Source organism: Urocitellus parryii, chromosome 8 (assembly GCF_045843805.1).
Source record: "Urocitellus parryii isolate mUroPar1 chromosome 8, mUroPar1.hap1, whole genome shotgun sequence".
In the NCBI taxonomy this organism is placed as follows: Eukaryota; Metazoa; Chordata; class Mammalia; order Rodentia; family Sciuridae; genus Urocitellus; species Urocitellus parryii.
Window position 1 is genome coordinate 100,922,769 of NC_135538.1, and position 20,334 is coordinate 100,943,102.

At 35.0% G+C, this 20,334-nt stretch overlaps 1 protein-coding gene across 2 annotated transcripts in view; it reads right to left on the minus strand.

Moving 5' to 3' along the window:
* Positions 1–5,801: 5,801 nt before the first annotated feature.
* Tfap2d (transcription factor AP-2 delta) overlaps positions 5,802–20,334 on the minus strand; it is a 56,222-nt gene continuing 41,689 nt past the window's right edge. For both annotated transcript variants that reach the window (XM_026400901.2, XM_077802125.1), the window contains one exon: positions 5,802–6,021. In XM_026400901.2, the coding sequence (XP_026256686.1) occupies positions 5,802–6,021 (220 nt within the window). The remainder of the gene's footprint in view (positions 6,022–20,334) is intronic.

Here is a 20,334-nt window from a genome sequence, read left to right on the forward strand (position 1 = left end):
CTTGGAAGATGGAAAGAACTCCCATGCTCCTGGACAGGCAGAATTAATATTGTCAATATAGCCATATCACCAAAGCATTATACAGATTTAATATAATTCCTATTAACATCCCAATGACTTTCTTCATAGAACTAGAAAAAGCAATCATGAAATTCATTTGGAAAAAGAGGAGACCCAGAATAGGCAAAGCAATCCTTAGCCAAAAGAGTAAAGCAGGAGGCATCACAATACCAGAACTTAAACTATACTATAGAGCTATAGTAACAAAATGCTGAGGGCCATTGCCAAGTAGGAATGACGCATCGAAATTTCCTTGCCAGCGTACCCCATGTTAAATGGACTTGCCTTGGAAATTCGCTGTGACATTGCATGTGTGTTTGAGAAAGGTGACCCTGCTCAAGGACGAGGGTGGATCCAGGTTTAGGGTGTATCCTGCAGGTTTTAGGAAGTATCCCGTTTTAGGATAATTTGGGTTTAAGGCGTTCCCGGTTTAAGACAATCTGGGTTTAGGGAAGTTCCAGGTTTAAGATTATTCCTGCTGGGAATAGGGTTTTCCTGCTGCCTGAGTTCCCGTTGAGTTCTCCTGGAATTGAGAAAGTATTTGGGACGTGAATTTGGCGGCGGCAGAACTTGGATTTTCCCCAGAATGTGTTTGTAGAGGCCAGTGTGAGTTCGGGAATAAAGAATTGCTGTTTGAATCTACAAAGCTGTGAGTGGCTCGAGATCTTGTGTCCAGCCAAGACTTTGGCAACAAAACAGCATGATATTGACACCAACACAGATACATGGACCAATGGTACAGAATAGAAGACACAGAGACAAATCCACATAAATATAATTATCTCATATTAAACAAAGTCACCAAAAACATTCACTGGAGAAAAGATATCCTGTTTAACAAATGGTGCTGGAAAAATTGGAAATCCATATGTAACAAAATGAAATTAAACCTCTATCTCTCACCCTGCACAAAACTCAATTCAAAGTGGATCAAAGACTTAGGCACCAGAACAGAGACCCTGTGCCTAGTAGAAGAAGAAGTAGGCACAAATCTTCACCATGTCCACATAGGATCTGACTTCCTGATTGATAAGCTTTTAAACCTCAAGTCTCCCTTAGGCCTTAAGATTTTGAAACTGATAATTTGTACAAAAGTTTGACTCTTTTGTTGCCTGCATACTTGGGGTTCATATTCCTTTCCTGAGGCCACATGGACAAAGTATTAGGTGCTCCAAAGTGGGGGAGGAAGGTAGGAATACAAGGCCTACCAGCTAGTTTTCAAACTAGCATCCTGCCCCAAATGTTTTTAATTCTCCCAGAATTGAAGTCCCCCCCCCTTTTTTTTTTCCCCAGATCGGCACTCTTCCCTTTCTCTGATCACCTGCTTCTTTGATTTTCAGCTCCCTCCCACAACTCCTGTTTCCCAGAACCAAGTCATGTTTGTGCTGGAACACTCATGTGAGTTTTCATAAGAGCTGGCACTTACCATGTTCCGCAGGCTGCTGTCTTCATCAGAAACCCAGAAGCCCAACCACATGAAAATGTTCCACTGCCCTTTGTATCTTCAGTCTCTAGGACACAGCCTGGCATTGAAAGGGTTTGATATACTGAGGAGAAATTGATCTTCAGGTAAGAAAATATTTGTCGAAATTCTAATATTAAAGAAAATAAGTAGGCAGGTATGGTGATGCGTGCCTGTGATCCCAACTAATAGGGAGGCTGAGTCAGGAGGATCACATGTTTGAGAGCCACCTGGGACACTTAGTGAAACCTTATCTCAAAATAAAATTTTAAAAGGGCTTGGCAAATACTTCCGTGGTAGAGTGCTTGCCTAGCATGTGTGAATCTCTGGGTTCAATTCTAGTAGTGTCCACACAAAAAGACAATGGCTAAAACATAACACCAATAGTCTCCTTTTCTGCCCTAAGCAGTTCAGAAACACTGATTCCAATTATGACAGTAATTCTCGAAGTAGATAAGTACCATTATTCTCATTTTACAGATGGAAAAATTGTGGAAACACAGAGAGGTTCAGCAACTTGTTTAAGGTCACATTGTAGAAAGAGAAATAACCATAACTTGAACACTGGCAGTTTGGCTTTAGAGTCCATAGCTCAGCCACTAGGCCTTACCATTTTCTCATATATGTTGACTTGATTTTTGAAAGAAGATGACACACTGTGTAAAGGATCCTGATACATATTTTAAAAATCCCATTGTTCTAAAATGCTTCCAAAGAGGCATAAAAGAAAATGGATTTTATTGTTTTACTTATCACTCGTAAGGATAATTTATTGACATATTTATTTTAAAAGCATGAAGTGACAAGAGGTAAAGTTTCTATCACTCTCAGCTCAGCTCAGCTGTTCATAGAGCTACATGGTCATGTTCTGTCCTATCATTGGAGAGAATATACCCGCAAGGCAGGGAAAAGCAAAAGGAACACAGAGCCAGGAAGCATCACCCTTACTGTTAAGGTGGGTGAAAAGAAGGCAGGAGGAGAAGAGCTTAGGAATCATTCCAGTTGCTCTGATTTTTCCAGAGAAAATAATATACAGTAATTCAGAGATTTCATTCATTTTTCTAGAACCACCAAACTTAAGTCAAATAGTAACTCTAATGAAATAAACAGCATGATAATGAGACTTAAATTGATTATTGAAACAGTCTGAAGACAAACATTTCTTTGTATATAAATTTGATTTACTCCTTCATTAAGCTTAAATTTTATGCTGTCATTATTTATTTTGCATGAGTATAAGAGGTCTGTACAGTTTTTTTCTGTGCAAGTATTGGTTAATCTGAAAAAGCTTCTTCATTCTTTAACTACTTATTATAACACTGGAAATCAGACAGACTTTTGTTAGCTACTTTTTGAACTATACACTATGATAACGATTTTACCTTTATTCTTATTGAAATTCTTATACCTAACTAGCTTTCTTTATTGTTTTATGTTAATTATATCACCTTGCAACTAATATGCTATCGTGGAAATATTTCCTTATTCAAATAAATATAAGTAGCCATAAGTTGCCATGAAGGAAGCAAGTTAGATTGAGTATTGAAAGACAACATCAAAACTAGAAGGTCCTTTGGCCCACTTTGGACAAAGAACAAACACACATTTATTTATTCATTTATTTAAAAAGAGTTGAATACCTATTATATACAAGGCAAAAGTTGATGTCAACAATGTCTATTAGAATATGATAATAAATGATGATTCTAAACAGGACCAGTCCATCAATTCACTTAGGTTCTAATGGCTGGTTAAGTTAAATGATGGGTGCTGTCCATTTAAGGCTCTTAGAACACCCAAAATCCTGGTAAGTAATATGCACTGTAGTTATAGTTATGCTTTTGTTTCCAAGGCTAATAAATAACAACACCCCATTAAGGTGTTTAGAACCCAAACTAGTCACAACTAAGGGTGAAGAAATAAGCTGGTAATATAAGCCAGATCTAATTTTTAATTATTGGTGAACATTGGACATGGTATATAAACTACATTAAACACCGAGCAGATATGCATATCAAAATGCCATATTAAATACATATGTATTGTTAATCATAAGTGGAATAAATAAAGTTAACGTGGAAATTTCATTAAGAAAACAGTTACCCACATTATTTGTATATGACTTCCCTATTAAACTGAAATACTTACCATTTTTGTTTTATGTGTATATTTTACAACATGGGAAATTTTATGTAAGATGGAATCAGTTATTTTGTGATGAAATTTGGAACTGCAGCAGAATCTCAGCTTTATTATATTTCAAAAAAATTTTGAGGCCACGAATAATGGTAAAATTAAAAAATGGAACAACATATGAAATCACAATTAATTATTTTTACATTTTTTTATTTAAGGTCTCCCACTGTGTAATTATAAAGTCCTTTATTATGGAATTCCTTAGTAGTGTTTTCTCTATACTTGAATTTAATCTGGAACATTTAAGGTTTCATTGGTCATGATTACTTTTTTTCTTTACCCCATTACTTTATTTATTTATATATTTATTTTATTGTTTTTTGAGATAGGGTCTCACTAAGTTGCTGAGGATGGCCTTACACTTGCCATCCTGCTGCCTCAGCCTCTCTATTAGCTGGGATTACAGAAATACACTATCATGCCTAGCTTATAGTTCTTCTTTTCTGTACAGATTCAAAGCTCAAAAGATTTTAAGAATTATTAGTCAGTAAAAATAATTTATGTGATTTCTACATGAAAAAATGAGCTTTTCCTCTCAATTAAATATAATACTAATATTCCCTATGGAGTTAAAAATATGGTAGATTTTTAAAAGTAATTGAAATATGTTAATGAGAGGATAATATTATCATGCTAAACTAAGTTTGGGAATCCACACATTATTAAAATGATTTTTTTAATATAGAGGATGATCTATATATTCACTTGCCTACATAGAATTTTGAAAATTGTTAACAATAGAAGGTATAGTACCATGTGGTACCAAATCAGGTTTCTCAACATATCCAGGATTATGTGGACTAAACTTTCATTCGATTAGTTAGTTAGTCCCTGGCCTCTGTCGAAAATGGGAACCTCTTGTTTTTCAGTGTCTTTTAAGAAAAGTATAACAGAGCTGTAAGAACAAGCTAGGAAAAAATAAATAAACAAAAGGAATCCTCCGAACAGCAAAATCTTCTCTGATCAATCTGTTTCCTTTTCTTTATTGAACACAGATCCTAATGTTTTGTGCCTCTCAAGGTTTAGAACACAACTATTGGGCAGGTCGAGGAAGCACAAAAGAAGTGGTTCTCATCTTAACCCTAAAATCATTGGCCACTGGTGTTTTAAAGGGGCCTCCACTAGTTCCCTGGTCTCTTCTATGATTTCTGAGGGGCAGGACATCCCAGAAAGATCACTGTTCCTATTCCCATACATTTTTAGACAAAACACCCCTGCTTTCCATGAAGAAGAGCCCAAGAGTGGTGGAGCTGCCCTCTCCTGTGTCCACCTACCTTCCCCTACAGGCAGTCTGTTTTGCTTGAACTGTTAAGTGGGTATCATGAGGAGAAGGGAGAGAAGATCCATTTCTTATCCTGACAGTGGTATAACTTCTGAATGTCTTCTTAGCTATCAGGGGGATAAATGGATCTGGGAGGCCATCATAGAAGGAACAGAGTTTTCTGGAATTTTTAAATACCACCAAGGCATTGGTAGTTGGGTAGGCTAGGTGTGAGACCAAATTTTTAGAATTGCTGTCAGTTCATAGGACAAAAATTCATGACTGCCCTTTTTAGTTCCCCAAACATTTATTAATGAATTTAATTTTCCAGATTGGTCTATTTGAGTGGAAAGAGGCATTGTTCTGTTAACAGGGAGTTGAGGAAAGACTGGAGCTGTAAGCACTGGTGGTGGGTTCCAGTTTGGTCATGCTTTCTGATCCCTAACTACAAAGCTGGATAAGAAAGTGCATTGGTTAAATGTGAAAAAGCATGTGCTGCCTCTCCAAAGTCCAGAAGTGCTTCAAAACTGTGATGTATATAATTCAGAACAATAAACTACGTGCACCAAAGGAGTTTATCATAACATAAAATTAAAAAGTGACAATTTCATCACACGGTTACACTGCTGTTTTCCTTTTTTTTTCATTTTTTGGATTTGTCCTTTTTTTTTGTTTCATTTTTCATTTCCACTTTTGTTTTTTATGGTGGGTTGGGGGAGGGTAGAGATTTGGTCCACTGAAGATTAGTCACCCTCAATGATATATATATTAGAAAAAATATCAGCAGCAAGACTCTCTGGAAATAGATTCTGTTTGATGTAGCTAGTCTGTCTTTTCTGTTTTGCCCTCTTTCACAGCAGCCTCTGAAGTTTTCCGCAGGGGGGCTTTCTCGGAGTTGGCATGTCCTTGGCCAGAATCCGCTGCTCCACCGTTTTTGTGAGAAGTGTGTTTTTCCAAGTAGTTCAGCATTTCACTGAGGACTGTCTGGAAAGTGCTTAGAGCTGCACATATTGCTGGAGTCCCAAAGCCATGAGTGATCAAACTGGAAATGAGAAGTGGTAAGAAAAGGTAGGTGGATAACTTGTGGTATGATTTGGACCAGAACACCCACCCCCACTTCATCCAGAACATTCAACTGAACATTCATTTATTATTCTCCCAAATGTTTTTGAATATTGTGGAGGATATAAGACAATTCAGGTACTGCCGCTGACCAAGTTTAGGACCTATTTGGAAAGACTTATCATTGACAAACTTGTTATACACTAATTATTAGCAAGTCTGAGTATTAAACACATGATTTGATTTTCTATCTCATTAGGAAGTAGATTAAAAAAATGTAACTTCCTACATGTGGAAATTACCTTGCTTTAACGAACATATAGTTGTATGGCATAAATCACCCATCAAGAAAATCATAATTGGTTGAGTGTCCTTGATAGCAATTTATTCTTATCACTCCATTCTTTTTTTCCCTCTATATTAATGAAGATTTTTTCTGGGCATGTGGCCACCTAGCTACAGATGACATTGCTGAGCTTCTTTTTTGGCATTTGGACATGGAACTAATCTATCCATAATAGAATATAAAGGAAGTGATATGCAGTTCTTACTTGATTAAAAAGACAATCAAGTGCCTTCTATTTCTTCTCAAAGATTCTATGCATTATACAGATGAAGAAATCATGTTGATAACAGAGACAGAACAAAGTGGAAGGAACCTATCCACCTCCAGACTCCTAAATAAGAGAATAATTAAAATTCCATCTCATGTAAGCCCCTCTCTTTTTGGGTCTTGTTAGCAAACTAATTAACTAATAATCATAACTAGTATGTAGTGTGGAGAATGTTGTGGTAACCTCAGCATAGATAGCCATTCCAGCTATAATGATGATTCTTGTTGAATAAATACTTAAGGTAGATTCTCTTTTCTGTGACTAGAAACTATACACATTTTTTTTTCATTTGTATCAATTGTTCTGAAGTAACACTCTTGGTTTGCTTCCCATAACTTTTAATAATACACAAAACCATACTTATCTTATATTGTACTATATGAAACATTGTGTGTATATATACAGATAAAATATACTTAATAAATGAAACTGTTAACTGTTTACGTATCTGAGGTTGTTATAGTTACTATGACACTAGCAGTTTTAAAATTAAATGCTATTGATTCTTCATAATATGCTAAAATCTTTGTTACTTCTCTTAAGATACATATTTTTTAACAGCATATAATGAGATTTTATGTATTTATTTATTTCTGTGGTGCTGGGGATCAAACCCAGATCCTTACACATGCTTATCAAGCACAATAATGAGATTTTTAAATGAGATTTTAGAACAATGTAAACGAGGGATTTGGAATCTAAGGCAGCCTACTAATATACCTCACAGGAAGCAATAGTAGGATCTACCATATGAGATTGTTGTGTATATTAATTCACACATAGAGCGCAAGTGATGCCATACCTACCATAAATGCTTAATTAAATATAGATATTCTTTATTGTGACATTTACATGGTTAAGGGTAAAGTTTTCTGCATGTCCTTCATGGTCCCATCATCTTTTCTTTGGATATTTTACAAAGTTTGTCTTATGCCTCAATCATAATTAATATACATTAAAAAGCACAAAACATTTCAGTTTTCCACTATGTAGAAAACAAGAATATTCATGGTTTGGGCAATTATTTGCACCAATGTTGTAGTATGAGACACCATGGTTTGAATATATGCATATCTTTGCTGCATTGTCTTACATTGTTGAAAGGGAAAACTGATTTCAGCCCCATTTCTATAATGAGACAACTAGAGGGGAATTGATATGATTTGGGATCTCTCAGGGTCCCTGGAAAACAAATGAATTTAGTAGCAGAAGAAGTGGTTATGGTAGCACCCACCGAATGTGCTGAGTAACACCTTCCCTTAATGTGTAGCTTCTTGGCGGTGGACACAAACTGTTCTTAAGTTTTATTCATACTTAGGGTTCCTTGGAGCATTACATAAATTTTATTTTCCACCATATTGGCATATTCTCTTGGTTGTGACTGACCTCTTTATCAGCATTTGAGTCTATAGTATTTAGTTTCACTCAGATAATTATTAAAGTTTGTAGCCACCATTTGAATTGTCAACAAACATACTCCAGGCCTAAATTATTTATCTGTATCGCCTTATATAAAACTAACTACAACACCAAGTAATAGGTAGTATTGGGCTGGAGATGTGGCTCAGTGGTAGAGTACTTGTCTAGCATGCACAAGACCCTGATTTCAACTTTCAGTATTAAAAAATAAAACAAAACAACAAAATGAAGCAGGTATTATTATTACATTTTACAGACCAGAGGATGAGGCCCAGAGGATGAAACTAAATAATGTGTCTTAGGAATTGACTTTGCATTTAGTTTCCTCTCAGGCTAAGTTTACATTTATTCTTTTTCTTTGATAAATGACATTTCTATTAGCAATTTAAGCTTAAGTTCTCTGACAGTTTTGTTCTGTGGGCTGACTTACAAGACGGGAATATGATGATTCTTCTTACTTTCTTACATAAGAGCAGGACTTTAAAACCTCAAGTACAGACTGCTTTAATTGTCATTATGTGAAAAGAGTTGTTGTCATAATGAAGGATATCAATTCTCAGCTGACATACTTTCTTGATTCCAAAATCTGTAATTTATCATTATCAGATTGCACTGTTATCTTTTGTCCAGATTGAGAACCGGTTTTACAAAATCCTCATACACCTATGCTGACCTGAGGTACTTCATTATTTTAGGGACATTATTTAACCTTGTAAGATGACAGTAGCATGACTACAGCATATACAAGGTCCTTTCTAACTCTAAGCTTCAATTTAACTGTGTTACTGCTTACAGTTCTTACTTTAAAACCAAGACATGGACAGAAGGTGAAGGAAATTGAAAAAGCACTTAATTTCACAGAAAAGTTTAAAATTGTGCAATAATCAACACAGGAAAGTATTTTTAAACATGCAAAATATTATGTAAGTATCCTTTACTACCTAATTTAACATTACTTGCACATCAAAAAGCATGCATGGCATGATGCTAATTATAAGACACAGTCTCTTTTCTAGCAGTTTTCAGTGAAATTTAGGGATCCAATTAATTAAGTGATCTACTATTGTTTCAGAATACCTAACAAAAAGTCTGCTATCACAAGATAATTAAAAAGGATTACTGATAACTTCATGATATTGTTAGTCCCAATCATTTCAGAAAAATATGTACATCTCATTCACAGTGACATACTAAATAAGAGAAGAGATTAATATAGAATATACAAAAAAATAAAAGCAAAGTAGATAGGGAAGGGTTGATTTTTAGTACTAGGCAGAGAACAAACTAAGGTTATCTGTGATGATTTTTTGCATATGACACCAAAAGCACAGGGAACAAAAGCAAAAATAAGCAACTGGAACTACATCAAACTAAAAAGCTAGAGATAGTAAAGGGAAGAACAGGATGAGAAGGCAACTCACAAAAAGAGAAAATGTACGAGCAAACCACATATTTTTAATGTGGGATTAGTATCAAAAGTATATAAGGAAATCATACAGACTTCGATAGCAAAAAGCAAATAATCTGATTAGAAAATGGGCAAAGGATACGAATAGATGTTTTCTCAAAGATGACATTAAAATGACAAATAGGTACGTGAAAAGATTTTCAATACCACTAATCATCAGGGATATGCAAACTCAAGTCATAATGAGATATCACCTCACACACATTAGGGTGGCTATTATAAAAAAGATAAGAGATAAAAAGTGCTAGTGAGGCTGTAGAGAAATGGTACCATAGTACACTGTCGGTGAGAACATACACTGGTACAGCCATTAAGAAAACAACATGGAAGTTCATCACTTACATATTTAATCTAAAAAGTTGAACCACAGAGATTAGAGTGGTTGATAGGGCTAGGTGGGGGAAATGAAGAGACATTGGTCACATATAAGTGAGATCATATGATATGTGTCACTGTGTGCTTGGCTTAATTCAAATTTTCCACCCTCAGTTCCTAGCACTCAATGCTCTAGTTTTTGTCCTTATAGTTTTACTCTCCTGTTGAATGTCATATAAACTGAATCATAAAGTTTGTAGACCTTTGTGACTGTTTTCTCTCATTTAGCAAAATATTTTGAGATTCATCCATGCTGTATTTATCAAAAGATTATTTCTTGTATTGCTGGTAAATATTCCACTGGTTGGATCTCTCACAATTTGTTTATTCAATGAGTAATTAAAAACATGAAGCATTAGCATTTAAAAAATAGAAGTGATCACTGAAATGTTTCATGGATTCAGTAGGAAATGCAATAAAAGTAACTGTACTTCTGTTCATAAAATGGTTACTAGAGCGGTAAAATTTAGATTTAGACACTAAATCCATTTTAGTGTCAGATTTTAGCAATGCATCTGATAAATCTCCCAAAATACCATATGACAACTTGGTTAGAAAAGTAAGCTAGATGACAGCATAATAAGGCAAATTCACAGCGGATTGTACAATGGTACCCAAAGTATGGCTGTGAGGGCAGTTGCCAGTCTTGAAGGATATCTCTAGTGGAGTGCTGTGAGGCTCTCATTAATCCCACTCTGCTTGACAAGTTAATTAACAATGAGATTGAAGGCATCATGGATTTTTAACTTAATGGTTGGCATTAAAATAGAGAAGAAAATTCCTGCATTGGATAATAGAACCAAAGTTCTAAAATACCTTAATGTGGTAGACAGCTTAATTGGTGGGCAAAATCAATTATATGAAATTTAGGGGAGATTAAGGAAAACATGTCCACTTGGGTAAAAAGCAAATTAGTGTTGCAGTATACCAAGGGAGAAATCTGATTCAAGAGCAGTTTATAGGGGGGAAAGGCTTTAAAACCAGTAAGTTTAAACTAAAATATAAAGGGTCAAAATTAGTGGGTTGGATCACAGCTAGAAAGGCTTCAAAAATTTGTCTACCAAGGACTATAGTCCCAATCATGTTTTTTTTTTTCTATTTCTCTCTTTAACTAGATTCCAGCTCATTGGTTTCATTTTCCAATTACTAATAATTTCACACTGAGGAGCAGAAAGCCTCTGAGAACTGGCTGTGAGCAATACAATCACCTGCTGAGAAAATCCTAACCACTCAGGTTTATGGCACCTGACGAGGGAAAATGTAACTTGCATTTAACACTCATCTGCTAATTTTATTCACAATTTACAAAACTCCTATTTTGCTAGACCTCCCAATTAACATTCTCTAGGCTGTCTTTCTGCAACATTAACCATCTCTTCAAATTGGCTCAGTTCAAGAAGGTGGTGACTCTGCTCGATTCAGAAGTGAAGTTTTTACGTCTCCGTGTTAAGTTTCCCCTCAAAGTGTTCATATTTCAGCCTCTGGAAGGACACTACCAGGTGGAGCTGTATTTTCTAGAGCGTTTGTATGTTTATGTATCTGTGGACCTGCACTGTTTTTGCAAAGTGGCACTCAGGACTAGGGATGGAGGTCAGTAGCAGACCACTCACATAGCACACACAAGCCCCTGGGTTCTATCCCCAGCAACACAAAAACAAACAAACAAACAAATAGATACATAAATAAAATGGGATCCTCTTCTTGACTAATGGGTTTGACTCTTCAAAGGGAAATAAAATGCAACAGTTGAAACTGTAATTGCTAGCCAGTGAATATTAACAGAAAAGAAATGGAGACTCAGAAACAGAAGGAAAGGTAGAATAGAGGGTAAAAGAGATTGCTATTTGAGAGAATACATTATTGTTTTGCTACTAAAATGTAAAGTGGTGTTTACAATCTAACTTAGTGATGAGGCCCTTTATGGAAACTTCCATAGGTTAAAAACTTTACATATTTTTAAAATATCTTCTGATCCTTATAGTCAAGGCCTTACATTGTTTATATTCTAACTCTCCCAAACTGTAGTGCTCAAGCTGAATGTAAAAAAAAAAAAAAATCAAGGATTCTGAATGGACATCTATCACAGGGACAAGAACTAATTTACATTTCATCATCTTTGTTGTATGCTAGAGAATGTTTCCAAGCTGTTTCCATATTGCTCTAATTGTCCTTCAGAAATACTGTATCTTAAATTGATTTGTCTAAACTAACTTAAATGAAACCACTGAAACATTTTTTTTTTTCTAAAACATAGCCTAAAGCAAGATTCTATAGAAACTTCTGTGAATTCTTCCTGTCTTGGCAAGAGTTGGGCCTGCTATCCAGCACCTTTCTATCTATCAAACATGGATTTACTATGTATTTAAAAGAAAGTGAAGTTTCTTTAGTTATTTTCTATGAAGATTGGGCTGCTCTGTCAATTGTGGGTGGATTTTTCTAGCTTTATAGGGCCACAAAATCCTGGAAGTAATTGAAACTAATCTTATACAAACCAAAGTCAAAAAAAAAAAAAATCAAGAGAAAATAACCTACCATCATCATTTAGGTAAATAGAATAAAAGCTAATTTTATTTTATAAAATTTCAACTTTTTTCAGTGCATGCCAAGCAAATGCTCTACCATTGATTTAAACCCCCAAGCCCAAATTTCAATTTTCTACCTAGAAAATGTTTGACAAATCCACTTCTTTTTCCTTCATTTCTTCTATGTAAAGTCTGAAATACAGTGTGGGCTGTTATTCCTGTCATCATTTTGTTATAATGTATTACATCATCTAAATGGGTAGTCATAAATATTCTAATTTATAGAATTACACACAGATACTACTTGCAGTGTCCTCAGTTCTGCTTTTTTTTTTTTCTTTTAGGAAGTATGCAAGCAGCAAGATTTAGAGAGAGGACAAGCCTCCCTTTTCCCAGTCTCCTGGATTACTCAACTACTAAAGGCTTAGCTCCAGATGTAGATTGAGGCGTATGTGTACTCAGATTATCAAGCTAGGTAGCTGCCAGAGAAATGTCTTCTTCTAGTCATAACAACAGTCAGGAGGGAGGGCCCAGGGGGAACAGACCTGGAGGACACCAGCAAAGGTTTGGGGGCTTCTCTGCCAAATTGTACTTTTCTTCAGAACATTAAGGATACAGTACTTCATCTCTTTGAAGCAGCACAACCCATAAATATCAATAATGGGAGAGACCTGGGGAAAGTACTGGGGCTCAGAACTTGATGTTTTTCATTCACCTGACTAAGAAAACAGAAGAAAAGGGAAAATAGCTGACAATTCTTATTTTCTAGGTGTATTATCTTATGGCCATTATCTCATTTTATGGCCCCAACTTCTTTTGAAATGGAATTTAATTAAAGGGCATAATTAAGTTATCTAGTTCCCTGGTAGATGGTGGTGGGGAATCACTGGAATCTACTCATTAGTAAAGCCTTGACTGCACTCACAATGTTCCATGACTTCTTCAGCTGGTGGTTCTTCATGCTAGACAGATTTAAGAAATCACCCAGTGAGCTTGTTTCAATGTGCAGTTCACATCCTAGAAATCCTGATTTAATGGTTTTGGAATGGGATCAGTATTTTTTAAACTGTTCCTATTCAGTTTAAATGTAGCCAGGGAGTTAGACATGTTACCCTAAAATCAAAAAAAATAAAGCCTGACTATTATGTCTGTGTGGACTTCAGCATTTCCTCAGGAACCTCTGCAGAACTTAGTTCCATGGACTGTTAATAGGTACTCTAAGGCATAAAAAGGGTTTCTGTGATCAAATTTTGGAAACATGAGACTTCCATTCCATCCATCCCTTCCATTGAAAAGGATTTTTGTAGGCTAGTGTATATTATAATACTTCAAAATGGGTATAATAGTCAGGTTTTTGTGAACAAAAGCACTGACTATGAAACCCTTTCAAGAGACACCCCACTGGACTGATGTTCTACAAAGCTCACTTTGTGTTTATGACTCCCTTGGATACCGGATTGGAAGACGTATGCTCATCCTCCATTCTTTCTGCTCATCTCAGTCACTTATTCTGAGGTCCCAAAGGAAATGGGTCCTTGTGATTCCATTTTACTTCATCCCAGGTCAGCAAAATAGACCAAGGATGGAATAATTGTATACATGAGAGGTCAAAGCCAATCACATCTAAGTCAAATTTTGAAGGTGATGATATTTCTTGACGTAAGTATATACATTTTACACATGGGAATGGAGTTTTGGGGCTAAATCAACCATCTCCTTGTACTTTTCCTTAACAAACATGTCATATTTTCTTTTTAGAATAGGGGAGTGGAAATGGTAAACACAAGACTCTTGTTTTTTTAAAAATTAATGCTATTGAACTGTTGGCATTTAATAATGAACATATTAATAAAATATAAAGAGAAGAAATGAGGTTTCACAGAAACAGTAACAGGAGTGGTTTAAAATGGAACAACAGGTAGAGAATGGTTTCAAATGTCATCAGTTTAGAAGAGACTTAGAGATCATCAGTTGAACTGCATCAAATCATGGAAGAACATGCAGAGGCCACACAGGGGAAGTGCCTGTTCTAAATCCACAGAGCTAGCTGGTAATGAAGAGGAGACTAATTAGACCACTGATAGTCCATCCTGAATGCTTTCCTCTATTTTGTGCCATCTCCCTGTGGGCTCACCCCCAAGCCACAGCTCAATAAAGATAAAAAAATATTTAAACATATCAAATTCTTCCCTATATACATACCTCAGTCAATTATTTACATAAGTTGTAAATATGATAATGTTTGCAGGGGTTTTTTTTTTGTTGTTAGAAACAGTTGCCTCTAGATTCTGTTGTTTGAATTACTAGTCTTCTATGTACTGACCTGAAAAAACCATAAAAACCTTATCAAATGACCCATAATGGATGCTTTAATGTATGTACCTCCTGACAAAGATTCTATTCTTCACCCTGTATTAGGCAGACTCCTGAATCTTCTCCTAGTTCCAGCTGTTACTTTTTTGTAAGATAAAGTTTTAGCAATAATTCTGCTAAATCAATTTAGCAAGAGCCCTCCACCCTTGATATCTGGTCACCCTTGATATCTGGTCACCCTTGATATCTGATCTGGTTTCTCATTTTCCACCATCTCCCAATGATGTCTAATCACCCTGGCCTGTCTTCATCAATAATCCTGTTAGATAGTCTTAGCCAGTTTGCCCTCCCACTGAAGTTTCCTCCTAGTAATTTTCTATCCACTGACCCCCACACTGCTCCTTGGCTATAAACTCCTAGTTGCCCATGTCATCTCTTAAGCTGAGCCAAATATCTCCTTCAGACTTCAAGACCCATCACAGTGTCTTCTACCTACTGTAAAGTTCCTTAACAAACTTGGCCTTTCTGTGCTTTAACAATTAAGTATTCTTAAGTAATTTTCCATAGACATTCCCACAGCATTTGTTTTGGTGCCATGCAACTTGTGAAGAACAATAATCTTGGCAACTAATTAATCATTTAATTTACTGCTAAATATTAAAAGAATGTGAGTAATTTAATGTAGATTACTTAAAGATAATCATGGTCTGAAAAGGAAAAAAAACCCTGTTGTTCAATTTTTGATCTAAATTTTTGCTATGAAAGTTTTACTACAAGGGATGCTGTTTTTTGTTTCAAATTAACACAAATACAGACTATTCTTTATGTTGTATAAATTGTGAATAAAACCTGGCTACTTATAGTCATGCTTTTCTTCTGGAACTTAAGTTAAAGGTTTGAAGTTTGATTCCAATTCCACAAAGGAGCTTGTTTGGGAAACACAGGAACTTCTTATTGTTGCAATTCAGGCCCACTATTTCTCATATTTTCATGTTAAATGATATGAGTCCCCCGGAACAAGCAAAAGACCCTGAAGAAGGCTTACTAATTTTATTTCTTGTATGATAAACCAAGTTGCATACTTTATTTTATGTTTCTATCTTTTCAGATTAGAGATTTAATTAAAATTTCTTAATTCTTCTTCTGACACTAAAGAATGCTTTCACAATATTAATAAAATCTGCTGCTGGATTATCTTCCCAGACCCTGGCCTGTCCCAAGAAAGTAAAATAATTAATAAAAATATCAGCAACAGTAAACTGTACACACTTTAAGTCCCTGGGAGAAGACTTAGTGATGCCCACATGTTAGTGGAGACAAACACCCTCTTCAGTGTATTACCAAAGGACATGACTTCCAAAAATACTAGTTGAGTCAACTATAATGCCTGTCATACATGGAACACTGAAGGAAACAAAGCTAAAGAACCTAGGAGGGAAAACAGCTACCTTTAGAAATTGGGAAGGAAACAGGATTAAGCCGACCCCTGAGGAGTGGTCTATCAGTCAGTATTGCTTCAATGGGAAGAGTACCTTCCACTGGAATTGCTGAGGGCAGAAGGCCCGTCTACCACTGAAAGTTTTCAAGTCTGGAATGGGTGACAACTTGACAGGGATGTGGAGGAAGATCTAAATGTGGAAGGGGAGTAGGTAACATAAGGGGCCTTTCAACACTAAGAATCAAGGAAGCAAATGTAATCACCAGCAAACACTTAGCTGTATGGGCCTGCCTATATACTTCTTATTTCTGAAAAGTTACAGGAGTAATGAGAGATCCTAAGAAGATAAGATGTCAGTATAATTCTTGTCTCAAACATGAGAAGCACGTTAATAATTTCACTTCCCAATCTATGGCCCAATGAAAATACCATGACCCTGAGAATGAACCAGTTGAGAATATAACCAAGACCCAATAGTGATAATACAATAAACATTTATGAACATATATTGGTGGGACACATACTAGGTGCTATGAACTATGCATAGAATGATGAAAATGTTTTCTACTTGTCCCAGGAAATTACCAGCACTCTGCTTAATCCTCTTTTCTCTTGTATTATGTCTTTATATGTTATTATTTTCCACTTTGGAAATTCCTAAAGAATAGAATAATTCTTCTGTCATCTTTTCACTATCTTCCATTAGCACAATAAAATACAAACATGAATAAATAAATTACAGTTTTAGTCTCCAAAGGTGAGTGCTAAGAAATCTTCCTTAGTTTTCTGATACTCTCTTCTTTCTGAATGAAGAATTAAAGGTAGTCTGACTTCTCCTTATTTACATTGTCAAATATGCTTTTGAAGGAGATTGTGAGAACATAAGAGATAAAGAAGGGAAAAGTTCTTAGGATTTTATTTTAATCTTAAAGAGAATTTCTAACTTTGCAGAAGTGAGGACTGTGGATTTCTATACAGGAAGATTCTGTTCTGTCAGCGAAACCTGGAGCCACCTTGGTCTATTTGCCAGTGTAAGTCCTGGGAACTGTGAGTCTATAGAGGTTTCTTCAGGTTTCTTTCAAGCCTTGCCCCCCCTTCTGGTAGGTGTTGTGATATCTGCTGTGTTCTCTATAACAAATCATACTGTTGATCATGCTCAGTAAATTCCAAATAATGAACAAACCTGCCTCCTGTCAGTTTGATGGAAATAAGCAGATTTCCAGGCTATGAATCATAAGAACAGTCACTGCCATGCTCAGGGGTTTCCAGAGTACACTGCTATGTCATCTGCCACAAAAACTGGAAGTAGTTATCTGTGCTTCACAAGGCCAGATCATTCCCTATTTTTATCTGGATATATTCAACCTTCCAAATGTAAGCCACATTTCTCAAGGTACCAAATTGACAATTCTATGAGGTATCATTTCAAGTGCTCTACAGTGAGAAGGAGAATTTGATGAAACAAAACAGCAACCCAAGTTGGTATTACTAATTAGAGAATCCCCCATGCCTATCTATTCGTATTTCCTCTTCACTTCTTTTCCAGCCAACATTCAGCAAAAATAGTAGAAAATCAGACTCTGCCAATAGCCTGCTTTCAAAGTCACATGAGCTATGCTTCCTTTCTAATTAATCTTTTTTTGTGTGTGAGCTTATGGTTCTATCAAATTACATCTACCACTGTCAACAGAAAACTCTAAAAGAGTCACACTCGATGTAAAAACACTTTTAACCAGATTATTAGCAGAATCATAGATATAGAATCTTTTAAATACTTTAATGTATAAGACAGAGCTTTACAAAATCTTCAGTGTCTCCTTAAAAATGAATTATAATTACATTTCTTAAAAAGAAAAAAAATGCAAATAGTTTAGGAATACCTTAAGACCTTAGTTCGTAAGTCTGCTTAACTATAAGAAACAATTCAGAGTTTGAAAATAACATTAGATGTTCAAGTTCCATCTTAGTCCTATTGTACCAGATATGTACTCTGGTCCTTCAGAATTTTAAAGAGCTCCAAGAAGTATTTTGCTGTGAGGACCAAGTTTAAAAATTACACTTTTGAAGTACAGAGTCTGTTTCAAGACCAGGCAATAAACTGACTTACTAACCTCTTGTTATTTATTGTTGTCCCTTTTAATGAATGCACAGAAAAAAAAAATGTAGTACTTAAATTCAATTAAAACTGGATCAGTTTCCATTTCAGATTTCAATTGGAAATGTCAACTATAAATCTTTTTTTAAAAGGATATTATTTAAGACATACAAAAGAATAAAGTTGGATTCTTACTTTATCACATATAAAAATTTATTCAAAATAGATCAAAAACCTAACTGTAAGACTTAAAAACTATAAAACTCTTAGAAGAAAACATAGGGGAAATCTTTGAGACATTGCATTGGTTAAGAATTTCCTGGCTAAGGGCTAGGGTTGTGGCTCAGTGGCAGAGTGCTTGCCTAGCATGTGTGAGGCACTGGGTTCAATGATTGCAGCACTAAATACAAATAAATACAATAAAGGTCCGTCAACAATATATATATATATATAATTTCCAGGCTGTGACACCAAAAGCACAGGCAATAAAAGAAAAATATATAAATTAGATTGTATCAAAATTGGAAACTGCATCCAAAGACACAATTAGCATATTAAAAAGACAATCTATGCAAGGGAAAAATGTTTTCAGATTATTTGTCTGATAAAGGAAAAATATCCAGAATATGTAGAGAATGCCTACAATTCAACAACATAAAACCAAATAACCCTATTTAAAAATAGGCAAAGAATTTGAATAGGTATTTCCCCAAGGATGATGTAAAAATTACTAGTAGTTTTATGAAAGGTATTCATAATTACTAATATTAGGGAAATGCAAATTGAAACCACAATGAAATACCATCTATTAAGATGGCTACTATTTTAAAAAAGTACATAGCAAGCGTTGGTGAAGATGTGGAGAAATGGGAACCCTTGCACACTATTGGGAATGTAAAATGATGCAGCTGTTTCAAAAAAACAGCATGGCAGTTCCTCAAAAAAGGAAAAAAACAGAATTACATGTGGTTTCCATCAACGAATGAAAGAATAAAGTAGATGTTATGTGTGTGTGTGTGTGTGTGTGTGTGTGTGTGTGTGTAACAGAATATTAGGTAGCCTTACAAGGAAGGAAATTTGGACACATGCTACAATATGGAGGAACCTTAAAGAAATGATGCTTCATTAAAGAAACTAGTCACAAAAAGACAAATATCATATGATTCTACTTGTATGAGATATTTTGAGTAATCAAATCCATAGAAATGGAAAGAATGGTAGTTCCCAGGGGTTAAGAAGAGAGGGAAATGGAAAGTGATTGATTGTTCAGTGAGTATAAAGTTTCAGTTTTGCAAATGAAGATCTACTGGAGATTGTACAACAATGCAAATATGCTGAATTGTACACTTGGAAATGATTAAGATGGCAAATTTTACATTAAGTGTATTTTTAAATTATAATTTAGGAGAAGATGTAGTTTAGGAAATTTGCTATGAGATAAATATTGGCTAAGTGATTTCTAGAATCCTCCTACCTTCCATCATGATTTCAGATTTCATTTAAATAAATAATCTAGAGTGTAAAGAAAAAAAATCTAGAAATTCTGGTAAACATTTAAAAAGCATAATAAATGGGAAATTGTAACTTTCTGATATTCAAAGTGTTCACCATGTAAGTATCAAAATTTTATAACTACTACTGGAAAATTACAATTAATTATTCTTTGTATTAATTACTATTATAATTTGTTGTAAGTTAATATACAATGTAGTATTAGAACATTTAAAGAAACAGTTTTATATTTCAAATTGTGATTGGGAATCTCTAGCCATATATAATATTGAGAATTTTATATATCGAATATATATATTTTATATATATTTTATATATCGAATATAGTTTCCCTCCCATTTTGACTATATATTTACCAACTTGTTACCATATTTTGTTTGAGAAAGTAAAGAGCTTATAATGCCCTGGTAGGAAATGTGCGCTTCATATTTAGAAGTGAAAATTTTCTCTAAAGAGTTCTGTGACATTAAGTTGGCAATTAACTAATGTATCGACAAATTAGCAGGTTGTACCTGTGCTAAGCAAGTGAATTGTTTG